The 19789-nt window shown below is 37.5% G+C and overlaps 1 protein-coding gene across 1 annotated transcript; it reads right to left on the bottom strand.

The window, feature by feature from the left end:
• Positions 1–885: 885 nt before the first annotated feature.
• LOC306874285 (neuronal-specific septin-3-like) lies at positions 886–11004 on the bottom strand. The gene is made up of 10 exons (XM_079424230.1): positions 10797–11004; positions 9477–9716; positions 9259–9387; positions 8121–8202; positions 7411–7548; positions 5866–5983; positions 5681–5776; positions 5455–5551; positions 2866–2917; positions 886–2246 (listed from the first exon to the last, which is right to left on the bottom strand). The coding sequence occupies exons 2-10, from the start codon at positions 9712–9714 to the stop codon at positions 2111–2113; spliced, it is 1086 nt and encodes a 361-aa protein (XP_079280356.1). The 5' UTR covers positions 9715–9716; positions 10797–11004; the 3' UTR covers positions 886–2110.
• Positions 11005–19789: the final 8785 nt, after the last annotated feature.

Raw genomic sequence — 19789 nt, 5'->3', positions numbered from 1 at the left:
TCAAAGTATAGTTTTACAGCGAATAGTAGTGCCAGTCGATGTTAGGGAACCGTTAATGGAAACGAGAGTTGAAATTGCTCTTATGTTTTTACTTATTTTGTGAACAGCTACTAAATATGAACGGATCCCGTGGCGGAGGGGGAGGGAAGGTCAGCCATTTTGTTGTCATGACTGGATTTCTCTTTTTGAAATGTGTACTAATTATTTCTCCTCCTCCACCTAAAGCTCGGACAGTTTCAGTGGATTCATTCAAGTCCTAAAGAGTCAAATGTGGTCTGTAAGTACACTACATTAGACTAGACTCACTAACAGAAGTACTTCTCTCAGATAACAACAGAGCATTTAGCTCCGCCTCCTTTTCCAAGCCAGCCACAAATAACCCGAAACGACCCGCGGAGACAAAGGCGGCGGTATTGCTGTATCGTCTAAAACTCCACGAAATGATAACCGACTTAAAACCCATTACTCACTGCCAGAGAGTGTTAAAATGTCACGTTTGCAAAGAACACACTCAAAGATAGATAGCTCTGGTACATGATAAATGAGGGGGAGTTTAAAGGATCTAAATAGACTGACTACACTTATAAAACGGGTTTCATCAAGTCAAAGCCACGTTGCAGCGTTTGAAATACGATGGCAGGCACAACACATGTGACATGAGAGAATCCGGATGGACTTGTAAATGCGGTGTGAAACCAAGACGATTCAGAATCGCGCGACTGGACTCTGTTCAGTCTTTAGTCGTAAAGCTCTCTCTACAGGCAAAAAGTGGGAAATGCAGACAACAGTCTCTCTGTTTCTGTTTTTATACCATAAAACTGAACTGTTAGAAAAGACATCTGCTAAACTGCGCTGTGTTGGACCCCAAAAAAAGTCAAGGCAATTATGGCAAACATGTTTATTAAATTAAAACATAAGTATAATAAATAAAACATAAATAATGTTTCATAATTATTGTTCAAAGGTGTTTTATTATTCCACACCATCATTAAACGTGATATGAAAAACATGAATGATTTAGGATCAGTATGTACAGAATTCCTACATACATAACGTATCAGTCTGTGAAGGGATATTGTGAGAATGTAGAATTACACATAAAACACACATTTGGAAATGTTTGCACACATGGGAAATGAAAATAAAAAATGCCATCGCATAATAAGACAGAAATCACTGTTACCATATGCAAAATGTTGAGAAAGCTTTGTAATTTTTATACTCATTCACACAAACATGGGATGTGTCCATACAAAATGTGCTGAAGAAAAACCTCAAAACTACAACTCTTGATTTGTTAAAGGCACTGATCATTTTTAATCAGTGGTCTGTTGGTTTCCTCCTGAAGTTTAATTGGCTGCTGGAAAGCTATTGAAACACATTAGCCACTGTAAATCCTGGCATGCATTTAAACTGTTGTACCTGTTTGGAATGATCTGTAGGAATATACTTCAGTGGTCACTTCAGAGTCCTCTGAGACTTGCTTTGGCAGAGTTACACAGCTAAGGTAAAAAGGCGTTAGTACTACAGAATCTAATGTACTTAGAGAAACACTGCTGAACCCTTATAGGGCCAAAGAGATGAAATACTTATTGAAACACTTGCATGTTAAAATTTAGTAGGCTCACTAATAACTTGAGTATCTTTAATTGGCATAGGTACTAAAAATGTGCTAAATGTTTTAATAAATAAGGCCCATTGAGCTGCAGACTGCAGTGGCAGTGCAATCCTCCTCCTAACAATATAAAACTGCTCAAATGTGTCTAACAGAGGTTCCAGTAGAGGACAGAGCTAGTGATATGCCAACACTGGGCAATTTCCAATTACAAATGCTTGCGCACAAGGCTATGTGCCATCATATTAGACCTGAACAAGATTATCACGAGCAAACTCGCTCACTAAAGTCAGCAGAGCGAGCAAGTGGGGAAGGCTTTTTCTAATTTTCTAAGGTTGTGCGACAAGAGATGACGACAAGTTCCACAAAGGGTTGAAAGGAGCATAAGGACAAAACTTCCACAGCGATGAAATCATCTGAGCATGCACAGCTGAATTACTACAAGATCAATCCTAGCCTTCTCTCGCATCCTTACTAAGCTGCTCATTTGTTTCCTCACAGGTTGCTTTCTTGTGTGTCTTGGCCAGAGGAGGAGATGGGATGCAGACCTCCGTTATCGTTGAGCCTCTTGGCACGGTACGTCTCGTAGTGGATGTTATGAGTGACCTCCTTCAGGTCCTGGAGGTGAGACCTGAGTACATGACAAGTCACTGCTCATTTCTGGAAATATTTCATAAAGCCTGCTAATTCTATTATATCAAATACATTTTAATATTAAGAGAGCAATAAACAATGAAACATATGTGAATAAATATTAACAAATGAGTGAATTTATACATACATTTATACAGACACGGTTCAAACATTTGGGGACAGTAAGATTTCTAAATGTTTTTCAATTAATTCTCTCATGCTCGTCAAATGTGTATTTATTTGTTCAAAAATACTGTAAAAACAGCAATTTTATTACAACTGATTTTTTAAATATATATTTAAAATGTTATTTATTTCTGTGATGCAAAGCTGAATTTTCAGCATCATTACTCCAGTCTTCAGTGTCACACGATCCTTCAGAAATCATTCTAATATGACGATTTAATGCTCAAGAAACATGTATTATTATTATCAATGTTAAAAACATGTTTTCAGGATGAATAGAAAGAACAGCATTTATTTGAAATAGAAATCTTTTGTAACATTATAATGTGTTCACTGTCATTTTCCTTGCGAAGTACTCTTTCAAAACATCTTTCTGACACCAAACAGTAGTGAATACAATCAAATTAAGATTAGTATATCAAATACATTACCTAATCATGAAATCACGAAGTAAGGAGAATTCGCAGTGATTTGGGTTTTCAACTAGAGGGATTAAAAAACATGTTTTGTCAGAAAATATGTATCAACACAATATTCTGTACACAAATACATTCCTTATACTAAATGCTTCAAAAAGTTACCCTGAAATTAGGTGTGTGTGATATATATATCGTCTGCGATAATATCGCAATTGTTGTTTTAACGATGTGCAATTTGACAATATCGAGTATTTTACAAAAACCAAACAAAACACCTACATCTACACACATACATTAGCCTACGCGGTGAAGAAACGGGTTAAACAGTGCGCGCGCATTTACTGTGTTCTTTCACTGCATGATTCAGTTTATTAAAATACATTAAGAATGATCGCAAAATTCAAGGTATGGGGGCAGAAAATGTATATATTTACGTTTCAAATAGTTAAAAATCACACGAAGAGTACCGTTTCTTTTTTCAAACATAAGCATGATTACAAATGTGATTTTGATTTTAAACAACAGTTCAATAACCAATAAGTTAATATTAAGAGACTTACGTTTTAGATACCATATTGCTTATTTTTGCTCCATTTCGCCGACAAAAAATTATTCCAAACAGCCAAAGCAAAGTTTTTTTGCGTCTCCGAGCAACATGAAAGTGTTTTGTGAATCAACTGTTAAATGATTCGGTTCAGTCGCAATGACTCACTTATTAACAGTGACTTTCTGCCATCTACTGGTAGTTTCAATTTTATATTTAAAGTCTATTTTCATGTTTAAAATGTAAAAAAATGATGCATGTCTAACTGGTTAAAGCACTCCATGTCCCTCTGAGATGCATTAAATATAATGCAAGTAAATACAAAATTCAGTTTTTAAATGATTTAATTTATTAATGGAAAAAAGCCGTACAAACCTACCTGGCCCTACATGAAAAATGAATTGCCCCCTCCTGTTAAATCATGAAAGAACTGTAATTAACCACATTACTGCCAGACCTGTTGAATCAAGAAATCACTTAAATAGAACCTATCTGACAAAGTGAAGCATGCTTAAAGAGCAACACATCATGCTGCGATCTAAAGAAATTCAAGAACAGATGAGAAACAGAATAGTTGTATCAGTCTGGAAAGGGTTATAAAGCTATTTCTAAGGCTTTGGGACTTCAGCGAACCACGGTCAGAGCCATTATCCACAAATGGAGAAAACAACAACGACTCATCCAGGAGGTCATAAAAGAACCCAGAACAACATCTAAAGAACTGCAGCCCTCACTTGCCTCAATTAAGGTCAGTGTTCATGATTCAACAATAAGAAAGAGACTGGGGAAAAACAGCATCCATGGGAGAGTTCCAAGGCAAAAGCCGTTGCTGACCAAAAAGAACACAAAGGCTTGTCTCACATTTGCAAAAAAAACATATTGGTTATCCCCAAGACTTTTGGGCAAATATTCTGTGGACTGATGCGACAAAAGTTGAACTTTTTGGAAGGTGTGTGTCCCGTTACATCTGGAGTAAAACCAACACAGCATTTCATAAAAAGAACATACCAGCAGTCAAACATGGTGGTGGTAGTGTGATGGTCTGGGGCTGCTTTGCAGCTTCAGGGCCAGGACGACTTGCCATAATTGATGGAACCATGAATTCTGCACTCTATCAGAAAATCCTGAAGGAGATTGTCCGGCCATCAGTTTGTGACCTCAAGCTCAAGCGCACTTGGGTTATGCAGCAGGACATTGATCCCAAACACACCAGCAAGTCCACCCCTGAATGGCTCAAGAAAAACAAAATTAAGGTTTTGGAGTGACCAAATCAAAGTCCAGACTTAAAACCGATTGAGATGCTGTGGCATCACCTTAAACAGTCCATTCATGCTTGAAAACCCTCCAATGTGGCTGAATTAAAACAATTTTTCAAAGAAGAGTGGGCCAAAATTCCTCCACAGCGATGTGAGAGAATCATTGCCAGTTATCGCAAACGCTTGATTGCAGTTGTTGCTGCAAAGGGTTACACAACCAGTTATTAGATTTAGAGGCAATTACTTTTTCATGTAGGGCCATGCAGGTTTGGACAGCTTTTTTCCCTTAATAAATGAAATCATCATTTCAAAATTGCATTTTGTATTTACTCAGGTTATCTTTGTGTAATTAAAATTTGTTTGATGATCTGAATCTTTTAGGTGTGACAAATATGCAAAAAAAAAAACCACGAAAACAGGAAGGGGGCAAAAACTGTTTCACAGCACTGTATAAACCTAACACATAATCCTCTTGGAAGCAATTTCAGTCCATGTTTTAAATGCAACATAAGATGATTTTCTGCAGGGACAGAAAATGCACCCAATATAGAAAATGACCCAAATATTATAGGTTTGTTAGCCAGCTGCGGAAAATTCTCATGAATTATTCCAGGATTTGACTTGTCCTGCCTAAGAAAATCACTACAGTATCTACTTTGTTATAATAACAGAACCACCTAAAAGAACATAAATATTTTAATCACAACTGGCACAGAGCAGCAAACAGAATAACATTTTTTTTTTTCAGAAATCTGCATAAAAAGATGTGAATTAACACAGCAAACACTTCTGCCCACTCACCTTCCACCACTCCCCAGGCTGTCTTCCTGCCCAAAACTCGTTTGCCATTGACCTGGTACTCTTTATCACTTCCTACCACTGCAAAGGGCATTGCCTCCTGTAATGCACAGATTTAATGGGACAAACATAATGTGAAAACACACAGACCAACAGATGAGGGATGAAAGATGATATAAGAGATGCTGAAAAAAAGAGCAGCATGCAAGATGTGCAAAGTTCCTCTTACCCTGATCTTATCATTATCACTCTTATCCTCCATGTCTTCATCAAACTCCTTCTGAGGATAACACTCAATCCCACACGCTTCCAGCTCCTTCCTCACCTGCAAGGGAATATGGTGAACTGTAGTTAATCTGTGCCAGAAAACTAACTTTATATTCAATCACCTTGTGAATCTGTCTTCATTCACACCCTCTGTTTAAATTCAGTTTTCTCATCAAGAGTGAGTGTGTCCGACTTGGCAATGACAGGAATGATGTTGACCACACGACTCAGATGTTTCATGAACTCAATATCCAACTGGCGAAGCCTGAGAAAGGGGAAAGAGATATAATTAATAGACCAATAGAAGCAGATTTTATTACAGGACCACTGGCCTTTCTGAGGTTCACAGTTTGCCTAATGCAGCTCAGTCAAGCATTGCTGGCTGAATGAACACGGTCTTAAATCAACACAGCTGTTTGAGTACACTACACAACTTTTGTCCAGATTTTTTGCTCCGATTTGCATTCTGGACAAGTCAATGCTAGTTGTCGAAAGTCAAAGCCAGTCTGCAAATTTGAGATGAGAGATTCCACAGAAAATCGTGTAGCGTATTATGATCACAGACTTTAATTTTTAACAACAGACTATGATTCTGTGCAGTCCAAAGATATCAAACATGTTTGATATTTTGAGCCAATTTTTTAACACATTTTGTTTTCGTCTGTCTAGTGTCTGTGTGTTCGGAACGACATGAAACCTTGTAGTGTATGATCCTCAGATGCCCAGTTTTTCCTCTGTAACTATTTACAACATCGACAAGTTTTAAAAACTTAAAAGATGTGTAGTGTATTTTAGCTTTTAATTAACAAAGCTTCAACTACAAGCATTTTTCAACTTCTGACAAATAATAAAAAGAAATCTCAAAGATGTGAATACTCTAGAGAAGCACACAGAAATCCATTATCTTATTACTGTTCTCAACAGAGACCATGGTACATGAGTTATAGGGGTCATCAGATGCCCATTTGTTTTGTTGCATGTCCCTTTAAATGCTAATGAGCTCTGCTGACCCCGCCCCTCTCTTCTGTGAGGTGACAAGCTGTAATGTTTACTTTAGCCACAGAACTTGCTAACTAACATTTTATAAGGAAAGGTGATTTGCAAAGATTTATAAAAAAAAAAAAAATAAAGCTTATACTCAATTCTTCGGGAGGTGAGGCAGGATCACGAATGATTCGCGCAAACATAAACACATTTAGGTAGATCGGGGGTGCACTCCCTTCAAAAACAAAAGTAATCCACTGCGTCTTCAGCAACTTAGATGTTGGGAGTAAATGACGACTGCTATGTTCATTATCACATCCAACAACAAAACACCTCAATCGCTTAGGAGACATTCTTGTGCGTCAAAACAATGGCAGACTGTTGACAGCTCGCTCAGGGAAGGTCTAAAGTAAGACACCAGCCCAGTCTGTGCTGAAACGCTACTGTCAATCAACAATCGTGGGAGGGGCCTGGGTCTGTGTGACGACACACAGCCAAGCATCTGAGAACGGCTTGATTTAAGAAAGGGGTTATTATTTTGGGGGATATAAAAAAAAATAAAAAATAGCACTGGGTGAATTTTATCATTAAAGAGTGGATGTGTACACTCACTGCCAACACACATTTATTTTCAAACAACATGTAAAAGTGAATTTTGCATCCGATGACCCCTTTAAAGTAAAATAGAACTATATAATTCAAACTCACGAGTGTCCAGTTGGAGATATGAAGTACAAGCAGCAGTGCACTCTGGTATCAGGGATGCGTTTCTTGCGAGCAATGTTGACTTCTTCCTTCAAAAATTTTTCGTATTGTTCATTGATGTATTTGGATATGGGCTCCCAGCTAGGAACACAAAGGGAAAAAAAATCAACAGTGTTGCATGTTGAGAGCTGTTAGAGTACATGAAAATTTGAAACAGCAAATGAAAAACCACTGACGCTGTTTTTTTCCATGTTTAATACTATAAAGCTGCTTGCTTTAAAGCAATCTATTGTATAAAGTTCTACATAAATAAACATGACGTTATGTGACTGGAGTGCCGAATTGCAGAGCTATGTTGCAAACATATCTACATCGCTATGATCAGATCAACTTCTGTTTTCTGATCACTGAGTGCGAGCTACCAAACCACACTCACATTTGGCATCCCTACCAGCAATCTGAATCTTGTCTGTGCAAATTAAGTGCAAATCTGGAAGTCAAAACACTGCCCCTCACACTTGGAACACGTTTTTGATGCCAGTTTGTAGAAGCAGAAATTAAGCAAACAACTGACCCCATTTATTTCAGCTGACACAAATGCATGTCCTCAGTTTCATAGATGCAGTGGCATTTTGGATCATTTGCAAAAACTAAATCGGTTAAAAATAGCTGCCAGTCCTCTGGCTTTAACAGAGAAATCACACAATTCTCACCAATTTTCATTGTTGATGTGGTCCCCAAAACCTGGTGTGTCAACAACTGTTAACTTCATCTTCACCCCTCCTTCCTCAATCACTGCAAAATCAACATTTATCACAGCTACAAATAAAGCATTTTAGATAACTGTGATTGTTTTTGTGACAGAATATAGTGGTTCAATCTCATACGATAACACCATTTTTGTCCATATAATGAACAGGGTCCTATGTTGTGTGGACACCACTGACTTCCATTATATGGACAAAAACAGTAAAACATTCTTAAAGAGACAGTTCACTGAAAAATGAAAATGATGTCATCATTTACGTTCATGTCGTTCCAAACCATAAGACTTTGGTTAATCTTCTAACACAAATTAAGCAGGGCTGCAAAACGATTAATCGTGATTAATTGCATTCAAAATAATGTTGTAAAATGATGTATACATACTATATGTGTGTATACTGTGTATATTTATTATGTATATATAAATACACACACATACTGTACATGTATATATTAAGGGAAAATATGTTTATGAAAGTATTTATATATATAAAAAAATTTTAAATATATAATATAAATTATATATATATATATATATAAGTATATGTGTAAATGATGGCAATGTTGTCATTTTTGGGTTAACTATTCCTTTAAGTCAGACGTGTTCATCCTGACACAACGTCATGATGATTTAAAATATTTTCCACCTGACACCTATTTCACACCTACATTTGCAACACCATCAGAACAATATCACACAAGGTCAACAAGAAATAAATATCCAGCCTTTTCTGAACAGCATTTGGATATATATGATATCATTTAGTTTCCCAGCTGTTCACTTACCTATAGGGGATTCACCAACAGCTGGCCTCCTAACTTGCCCTGGGCACAACACATGCCAGTCTAGACGCATCTTAATCACAAGCACATATGCTTTAGGCCGCCACTGTGCTACAGGTCCTAGTTTATTGATTACATCAGCCGACACTAAATGAGAGACACTATTTCTGTCTAGTGAAAGGTCTGTCCTTTAGCAACCAGTGCTTAAAATCTTTCCTTGCACAAACAATGGATGCAGTTGTGAATCCTTGACTAAATGAGACAGTTAAATGTTTAGAAGTCAAATGATCAGTATGCTCTTACCATGAGATACAGATTTAATCTCAACAGTCTTTGGGATCTTCTCATCACGACTCCAGCTTGTGTTCCTCCTGTTCACCTGTGACTTAAAGAGAGTATTCACTAAAGTAGACTTCCCAAGACCACTCTGACCTGGAGTTAGAGAGAGAGAGAAAGAGGGAAAATGGTAAGAAAGTGAAAAAAGTAAAACATAAATGTGAACAGTCTGCTCTCCCACCCACCAACCACCATGATGTTGAAGTCAAAGCCTGTCTTCATTGTCTTCTTCCGCATCTGCTCGATGATGGTGTCTATTCCGATGTATCCAAGCAATGCAGATCCTCGACCTGACCCTTGACCTTCGCCCCCTGTTCCTTGGGGTGAAGGCACAAAGGGACCACTAGAAGGCAGGGCCACATGAGAGGGCTTAGCTGGGACGACAGGTTTAGGTCTCACTTCAGGGGGCACGATTTCTGACATGTCTGTGTGAAAGAGTAAATGATAAACAATCAATACATTTAATCAGGCTAGATATTATTTCACTATAAATGCCACCCTTAAATATAGTAAACTAGATTTAAATATAGCAAACAAGTTTTTGTTTTTTATTTTGTGTTGTTGAGCATATCTGACTTATATATATTCAAATCATATTTAAAAGGGATAGTTTACCCAATAATGAAAATCCTGTCATCGTTTACTCACCCTCAAGTAGTTCCAAACCTGTATCAATTTCATTCAGTTGAACAAAAAAATTATATATTCTGATGAATGGTGGTCTCCAAACAGTTGACAGTAACCACTGACTTCCATAGTACAGAAAAAAACTATAGAAGTCAATCACTACCGTCAACATTCTTCAGAATATCTTCGTTTGTGTTCAGCACAGGAAAGAAACTCATACAGGTCTGGAAGCGGATGGTGAGTACATGATGACAGAATTTTCATTTTTAGGTGAACTATCCCTTTATTTCACATTTATTTTTGCCTAGAGGACAACATAAGTCAAATGTGGCACAGTTTACCCTCTGACCTACATTGTTTTGCATGTACAATATGCCGTTGTTTATAAACAACAAGATTAACAGAGGAATACAATTTGAGGAAAATAATAAGTCCTATGTATGCTATTATGTCCAAGTGGTCCTTTTTCCCAGCCTAGTCCACTTTTAATGCTCCACTGAGTTGTCCGCCTATATTAACACCATATGCCCCCAAAATAAGCAACAACCAATAAATCATCACGGAAGCCACTCAACAAATCTCTTTATCGTATTCATCACCCACGGCTGGACCTTTCCCTCACACCGAGACGCCTTTTAAACGCCATAACATGAGAGGTTTCCTCCACAAGCGACAATGATGCGTCTTTCATTTAGACTAGAGAATAATTTTAGTATCATTGCCATTTTAAACGTTACTGTTTTTAAAGGGGGGAAACCAAACATAAACATACATGGATGAATGTACGCGTCTAAGTTACCTCCCCATTTATTGAGTTTTTACCTCAAAAAGATTAGTATAATAATGAGAAATCAGAGGGAAACACTCTTCCCACTCACCGATCCGTGTTTTTGCAGCGGTCGCAGGATGTGTTTTATTTTTCGTCCTTTTTCTGCCTCTCGCAGTCTATTGAAGTATAAGTAGGCTAAGGTTGAACAGCCGTTAGGGAGTGATCATGTGTTCAGGTGCCTCTTTCTTTCACTCCGTCTCTCGCCTTTCTATTCGCAGCTCGATGCACCTCACTCCTTCCTCCACCCTTTTCTCGTTACCAAGGAAACTAACGGGAGACTGGGTGATGCTGCGCGCATGCGCAGTGCTGAAATTAGGGATTTTTGGCACTCTGCTAGGCTATTTAAATCTTAGCCGTTTGCCTATGCTTGTTTTGGTAGGCTACATTTGTACAGATATTCATATTAAACTTTGCTATGCTTGCTGTATCATGCTATTACTGTGGCTTATGATTAATTACAGGACTGGCTAATGTAAAACAGCGGAAAAACATGTGGATCTGTCGTTAATGAAAACGTTTTTTTTTCGGTTCCAAAATAAATGCTGATCAAAATAATATATAATTTCTTAAATACTTAATTCTTACGGAGCAAAATAATAAGAATAAAAAAACAATAACTATCAACTGACAACGATCCTGTTCTGCTTACGTCATCAAGTCCTTTTATTTTCCAGCCCCTTTGCTCCATTTGACTTGTTCCATTTTGTCCTTATTGAATATCCTTAAATACATCATATTTAGCAAATAACTTAAACGCACAGAACGGTACAAAATAAAAGATTAATTTCGCACTGCACATTTTATGTCATCAAAACAACTCACATTTCACGGCCTTGTAGTCCTGTGCTGTGGACTACATAATTATTTACTCATTATTGTGGTCCTGTGCTGTGCCTGCCTGTCTCATGCGCTCTGTTCACATGTTGTGGGTGGTTGGTTACTTTCCTTAACCACATGATTTGAGGTATCAAATTGAAATGTCATATTGTGCACCTAAGTAAAATATTTATTAGGTTTAAGGACTGTTTTAAATCTCTAACCCTAAATATATAACTGTGATACTCTCCTAAACATTCACTACTAATGACAAATTAAAGTTTTCCTCCCTGAATGCTTAAGCTGTTTATATACTAAATTTAAATAATGCCCCTATGTATATACTGTAGGCCTATTTAGGATGTCTCATGTCTTTAAGCAGCTTTATATACGGTCCTCTTAATGTAATTCCAGTCATTTATCTTTGCACCCACCTGTAGACACACATTCTTCAGGACAGAAGTCAACTCCACTCCTCGTGTCTGCGACTACAGATGGCTGTAATGGTAGGGGGTCTTCTCGCTCTGTTAACCGCAAGGAGTTCATGCCTTGAAATCTGTCACAATGTGTAGAATGAAGTGTGTGTTTGGACTCTTGTTGTTGATCTAGAGTGAACGGACACTGCGGAATCCATCCAACCAAGGGATATTTCAGCATTTCAGAGTCTGTGTGTGTGTTTGGGCTGTCCAAGAGGTCTGGGTGAATGGCTGAATCACGTTTCTCTCTAACAAATTTAGTTGGACAACTAGTTGCACACTTTTTGTATAACTGCAAGCCTCTGTGTCTTGCACATATGTAATCTTCACGCAAGTTCGCTTCGCTTGAAGAGGATTTAGAAGAATCTGAATCCGAAAGGCTACATCTATTTTGGGATGAATTTCTGACATCCCTTCTTGTGTTCCCTGTTTGGTTTGAGGAAGATCTTCTCCATGCCTGAGGAGTTTTGAAGGATGTAGGTCTACTGTCAGATGTTCTTTTGATCATAGGTCTACAGATTCGGCTCAGCTGACCGCATTCAGTGGATGATCTGTGACTCTTCAAAGGGAAGTGGAAGCAGCTCATCCGGCTGCACTGATCTGATGCATTACTGTATCTGATGACGGCGAGGTCTGTCTCGGAAGCTGCAGACTGAGGACTGATCTTTGGTTTAGACTCTTGGTTGTCATTAGCACTGGTTTGATTGTGTTGGGAGGAGTTCATCATCATATTACTTTCATGAGAACTATCATTGGTGGCGTTACAGTCCTCTAAAGCTCTGTCTTGAAGCTCTGAGTTGGATGAAACCAGTTCACTGTATTCCTTTTGGTTTGTGGTAGCTTTAGGTGATGAGATTGGATTTGTAAGTGTTGACTTTTTGGAGAACTGTCTTGTTCCTTCAGCTGTAGCTTGTGGTTGGTTTTGAGGTTTCCCACAGCTCCTCTCACACATCATAGTGGGTCTTATTATCCGCTTGGCTGCTCCCAACATTATCCTGGAATGAATAGGCTGTTTTAAATTTTCTGAAACAGCAGGATGTCCATCGCTCTGAATTTTTGGGATGTCCTCTTCATTGCTTCCCTTGATTTTCTTCAGATTGGAAAACTGGGGACCAGAGTTTATAATCCTGCTTGTTTTAATCAATCCAAGCCGGATTTGAACTAGAGTAGGGTCTTGAGATTTGCGGTTCTTTTGATAGCTAGCTAAATTTTGTGGTCTATATGCACTTTTTTCAACGTGTCTGAGGTTTTTAGGGCTTAAGCTTTCTAACGTTGAAGGCTTGGTGGCTCCCCTGCAATAGATGTTCGAATTTTGCTTTAGTTTATCCTGTTGTGGAGGTCTGAATGGATCTTGTTGTTGGCCAGTTTGCTTTTTTTGACTCCTCGTGTTGGTTATGGGGATTGATCTTACACTACTCTCAGTGGATGAAACAGGCTTGAATCTAGACATTTTACTTTCTACTGGCCATGTTTTACTATGCATATCTGCAGAATGTAATGGTTTGTTTTCGTCTGTTGGTAGTAGTCTAATTGACGTCTCTAATAGAGAAATGGTATTGACTGACTTCAGTTGTGGTGAATTTAGGGAAGTATCCACAGTATTGATGATGCTGTTGAACACAGAACAATCAAAATGGATAAGCATGATGGATGTTGAATATATGTTTTCAATAGCCAAAATTTTCAACAATGTAAAATATCACAAAATTAAAGACATAAGCAATTATGTAATATTTGGAAAAGTGCATGATAATGTAGTATATTGAGACAGGGGTTCTCAAACTGAGGGGTAGGGATCTTAAATTATTTTTAGCGATGTAAAAGAAAATGGAAAATGTTTCTAGGTTTGTGTGTATATACAGTGCCCTCCAAAAGTATTGGAACAGTAAAGACAAAATTGCTCTGTTGGCTGTGGAGTCAAGACATTTGCAAATATGATTAAAAGATGACTATGAGACAAAACTACAGAATGTCACATTTTATTATTAGCCGTTTCAACACATACATGTTTTACCAAATAAAAAGAACAGCACTTTTAGAGTTCAACTCACCCACTCATTGATGTGAGCATAAGTATTGGGACAGTTGAACATAAGGCAGATATAAAAGATTAAAAGCTATTATTTAGTTGCAGATCCCTTGCGCACAATCACAGCAGTGAGTCTGTGACCCATAGACATCACTAGACTCTTGGTCTCATCCTTTGAAAGACTTTTCCCAGCCTTTAATGCAGCCAATCCCAATTGTTGCTTGTTTTGGGGAGTTTCTGCCTTTACTCTCCTCTCCAGCTGGTGAAATTCATGTTCAATCGGATTTAAATCTGGAGATTGTCTTGGGCAATCGAAGACTTTCCATTTCTTTGCCCTTATAAATTCCTTGACTGAACTGGCAGGGTGTTTTGGGTCATAGTTCTGATGCAATATGAAGCACTTCCCAATGAATCTGGTGGCATTTTCTTGAATATTGGTAGGCAAGATGGTTTTGTACCCTTCCAAATTCATTCTGCTACTTTCATCATACATTAAGTCATCAGTAAAGTTAAGAGGGCCTGTTCCAGAGGCAGCCATGCATGCCCATGCCATGACACCACCTCCACCATGCTTTACAGATGAGGCTGTATGCTTGGGATCATTTGCAGTTCCCTTTTTTTCTCCACATTTTTCCTTTCCCCTCACTTAGATAAAGGTTCATCTTTGTCTCATCGGCCCATAAACACAGTTCCAAAACTCTTCTGGCTCACCTTTGTGCTTTTTTGCTAACTTTAATCTTGCCTTTCTGTTTTTGGTGCTGATCAGAGGTATGCATCTTGCTGTGTAGCATCTGTAATTCTGTGTCAAAGTCTCCTGAGGACAGTAGATTGTCAGAGCATCACCCCAGCTTTCTGGAAGTTGTTGGTGATTTTACAGACACGTCTTTTATGGTTAATTTTCACAGCTTTTATGATTTGTCTGTCATGTTGTTTTCTCAGCCGATCAGGTCGTTGTTGGTTGCTGGTGGTTTCCAAACTCTTGATTTCTCCATGCCCTTTGTTTTTGCTAGAGCTCTAACTGACTTCCTCTTTTCTTTTAGCATCCAAATCACTTGCTTTACTCTCAAAGTCAGCTCCCTCATCTTCATCCTGGCATGGGTCATCATTGAATGCAAGATTCAGAATGCAGAAGTAATGGATATAACTGATACGACACATTCCCTGCTTTTAATATCTGAAGAATTAAAGCAACAGACACAGCTGATCACTTAGAAAGACCTGAGAGGCAACTGTCCCAATACTTATGCTCTCATCAGATAGAGGGATGAAACTCTAAAAGTGCTGAACTTCTTAGCTGGTAAAACATCTATGTGTTGAATCACCCAATAATAAAATATATATATAAAATACACTCCCAACTTAAAACAAGTATATGTAATATTTTAATCATGTACTTTGGTACAGTAACAATAAAATGATAAACAAATAAATTTTAAATTAACTGAGTTTCTCGTTAGGTTTATATGTACGTATCTAATATAGTGGGGAGCAAAATTAACACTCAACATAATACTAAGTAAATATGTTACAGACAACATACAGTATTTATCATTTGGTATTTTTTGGTAGAAATTATCATCTTTAGTATTTAGGTTATTAAATTACTATGTATTATTGTATATTAGTATTTAAATTTACAAAAAGCAATGCTTTATTGTATCACATTTTTTCTCGCACAGAATAAATTAATCTTTATATTTTAGGAAGGAGGTTCCTCATGAGGGAATCTGCATCAAAAAGTGTAAAAATGTCTGTACTAAGAGAAACATACCTTTCAGGAGAACAATCAATCTGGTTCTGTTGTTCCAAGCTTTGCCCGATTTGACTGGAGGAGGAAATATGGATAGGCTTTTTTAAGACAACAGATGGGGAAAGAGGAACAGGACAGCGGGACACTCTAGTGGGTGAGGTAGATGGGTCACATGTGGGACAGGGAGACAGACGAACAGGAGAGTCAGAAGAAATAAAGTGAGAAGATGGACTGAGACGAGAAGGAGAAGTGGATAAAGGTGAGAGACGGGAGGGAGAAGAGCCTGAAGTAACGGGACATGGTGAGAGACGGGAAGGGGAAGGAGAAAGAAGGATTAGACATGGGGAGAGTCTTGCTGAGGACAGAGAGGGGGAGTTGAGGGGAGATCCAATAGGTAACGTGTTTCCAGTTTGATCTAGGTCCCTTGGGTTCATTGCAGTATATAACACAGCCTATAAGAATTCATAAAAAAGTTTGAGATTTCACTGTAAATAAAAAGAACATAGACTGAATATATAGATAAAATGGATTCTAAAGTAAAATATTTCACTGAATACACATAAAAAGGGGTTGATTATTCTACTAAGGCATATATGAGTACATTAAATTCTGAAAATTATATGTAATATGACTGACCTGTGATCTGTTTACTGGAAGAGAGAAGTGAGAGAATGAAGGGGGAAGAGTGCGTCAGGAAATGGTGGGAACTAGACTTACATTGCCTCCATTCTTCTCATCTGAAGCTCCACTGTCTCATTCACCCACTCTCTACACATCATACTCGCTAAATGGCAGAATTTGTGAAACTCCAAAATCAAGTGAAAACATGCAGAAGAGTATTTCTTGACCAGTTTGTGTTTAATGATAGTAATATTTCCAAGAGGGGAAAAAAACATGCTACAGCTGATTATACAATTATCCACTTTATTACAAATGCCATTATTACATATTGTCTAAAATATGACTATAAGCAACAGCTTAACCAACATTTAAAGGGACAATTGCATTTTTTGTTGATGAAATTGGTGAATCAGACCAAAGTGACAAGTCTACTGGCACATGAAAATAACTACTAAAACGACTAATAAACTCTTCCAGGGATTCAGATAAGAATGCTAGCCCACAAAAAAAGACAATTTGAAAAGTGTGTTTTGTTTTAGTATCTTAAGTACATTGCGAAAGAAAACATTTACAGCAAATGATACAACTAAAATCTAGTCGGTATTCATAAAAAGAATGAGTCTTGAACATACTTTTGAAATATGGCCCTTTCTACCATTTCTATTTGATGAATAATGACAAATAGCATGCGGAGTAGTTTGAGTTCCCTACTCTTTAATTCACAGTATACTGTTTGTATCTTTGGACATGCTTTCCAGATTTTCAGGTATGTTCTAAAATGCCACCCAGAACATGACCGTCATTACCTGGAAACATTCCCTTTTGTTTGCTCATTGTATGTATGCGTTTTCACATAGAAGTCAAGGTTGTTCCTCCAGTTTGGCCAAATGTCAGCTAAATTTACTTTGACGCTGACTTGTGTGCGAGGTTGTGTTGGAAGCGTCACTGATTAACGGTTTCATGATACTACGATCCCAGTTCTCAAGCTTTAGACACAAATGACCCCCATTGTCCAACACAACTTTCAAAGCAAGGTAAAGTAAAATAATTCTTCCAGTATTTCTGTGATAATTATGACAATATTTATGTTGTTTAATCTTTTTTATATATATATATATATATATATATATATATATATATATATATATATATATATATATATATATATATATAAACAGAAACTAGGAAATAACCAGAAACAATAGTTGTTTGGGGGGGTTAGAGTAATTAATTAATATTAATTGTTTTTTTTTTTTGTTAAATGAATACTTTAATTGTAATAATTCAATGCTATTTTAATGCATTACTATTAATTGTATTGATAATAATATATTAATTTAAGTAATTTTAAGTCCTCTAGTGGATTCTGGGGCCCTTGAGGCAGTTTTCATGGTTAGTCCTGAAGTAGTAAAGGGAATACATCCAATTTTGTTGAGATTACAGAATTTCATGCAAATAATTATCTTTGTAAGTATAAATGAATTGAGTTCTACAGTGTATTATGCTGTTTTGGCTTGTAATCCAATTACAGATTGCATTGCATATAACTAGAGAGACCCTGTTAAAAGACCATGGATTTTGATAAAGTAGCATCAATATATGATTTGGAACAAAGGTCTCATTGCAGCGTCTACACATGTCCCATCATAACAAGGCGTTGCTGTCGTCATCTCTGCAGTGTGTTTGCCTTATGGTAGCCAGCGGCTGGTGCCTCAGTGATTTGTTGCTCCACTTGTGGGCATCCTGAAGACCCGGCTCCAGAAAATACAGACACGCTCCGAAACCAGCCAGGACCAGGACCGAGACCAGCAGATAGACGGGGACGAACCAGTCCAGAAACATCCAGGGCATTGCTTTATCTCAAAAGAACAGAAAGAGAGAAACAGAGAGACAATTATGTTATTCTCAAAATGAGAACACACCTGTGCACTGCAGTATATGAAATGCTGCATGATCCATATCAAAATATGACGGTACTGTCACTCATACTCAACAGTGCAGCATTCTGTCAATGAAGTACAATGAAGAAGAAATACACTAAAAATGAATCATCCTTCTACAGCATGCCATTAAACATCACTTCCACACATGCACATATGTATCATGCGTCTCTACATACCTGCAGTCTTTTCTTGATCGTCTTTGAACTGCCGCTGTAGTTTTGGGTTTAAAGTCTCAAACCCAGGCTGAGCAGATAGAATCGTCTAATTAAAATGCTGAATAATGAAGCCAAACAGCAGCTGGTGAAGCTATGTAGACAAAGACATTTTATTTTATTCAATGCTATGGAATGAGGGATTTTCTCGCACCCTTGCTATCGTGCTCTCCTTGTCAAAGCTGTACCATCCCATTCCAGTTGGGAGGGGGGGTAACCATGGAGACATCTCTGACGAGGAAAGGGTCAGAGCAGAAGTTACGTAATTTTTATGTAACCCCTTCTTCTCAGTCTTGCGCTCACATTCCTAATCATTTTATGTTAAACTGGAACATGGCAATTATCATTGGAAATTAGAGGGAGTTTTTAGGAGGAATGTTATGTTGTATAAATGTTTTCACATCCCCGAGAGATTAAAATAACCTACAGCATCGCACACATCAAGGATATCTCATAGTTCTGTTATTATTTTTGTTTTAAACCTGTATGACTTTCTTCTGTGGAACACAAAAGAAATTTAACAGAATGTTCATGCTGTTCTTTTGCATAATGAATAGTGACCGGGTACACTGAAGCTGTAAATATAACAAAAAGGATCATAAAAATGGTTCATATACTAACATAGCTTTGAAATCTCATTTAACAACATATGTATAATCAAATTTGGCATGTCATAATCTGTAATGAGACTATATTCATTTTATGGAAACACAGAAGATAATTTGAAGAATGTTGGTAACTAAGTTTCCGTTCCCATTGGCGTCCATCATTTAAAAACAAACAAAAAAATACATTGTAAGTCAATGGGAACCAAAAATGTTTGGTCATCAACAGTCTCCAAAATATCTTCTTGTGTTCAGCACCAAATTTGGGTGAACTATCCCTTTAAAAGCTCTTTTTTGTGGTGTATGAAAGAAAGAAAATCAAATAGATTTGAGGTTATGATCACAGAATTTCCCGCCTTTAACATAAATGGCACTTATAATATTCCCATCAATCTTTCTTGCACACACACACACACATACGTTTTTTTGTGTTTTATGGGGATTCTCCATAGGAGTAATGGTTTTTATACTGTACAAACTGTATTTTCTAATCGCCCTACACCTACCCCTCACAGAAAACAAATCTGTGTCCTCATAAACATGCACGCGCGCGCGCGCACACACACACACACACACACGCACAAACTTGG

The sequence above is a fragment of the Barbus barbus genome, assembly GCF_936440315.1.
Source record: "Barbus barbus genome assembly, chromosome: 8".
NCBI classification, from domain to species: Eukaryota; Metazoa; Chordata; class Actinopteri; order Cypriniformes; family Cyprinidae; genus Barbus; species Barbus barbus.
The sequence above is the reverse complement of the archived record's forward strand: the minus strand, read 5'-3'. Positions and strand labels throughout refer to the sequence as shown.

Coding starts and splice junctions, on each gene's coding strand:
- LOC306874285 (XM_079424230.1), bottom strand. CDS start 9,714: ATGTCAGAAATCGTGCCCCCTGAAGTGAGACCTAAACCTGTCGTCCCA. Junction 9,388..9,476: donor CTTCAACATCATGGTGGTTG/GTGGGTGGGAGA, acceptor CTCTAACTCCAG/GTCAGAGTGGTCTTGGGAAG. Junction 2,247..2,865: donor CTTCGTGATTTCATGATTAG/GTAATGTATTTG, acceptor TCATGTACTCAG/GTCTCACCTCCAGGACCTGA.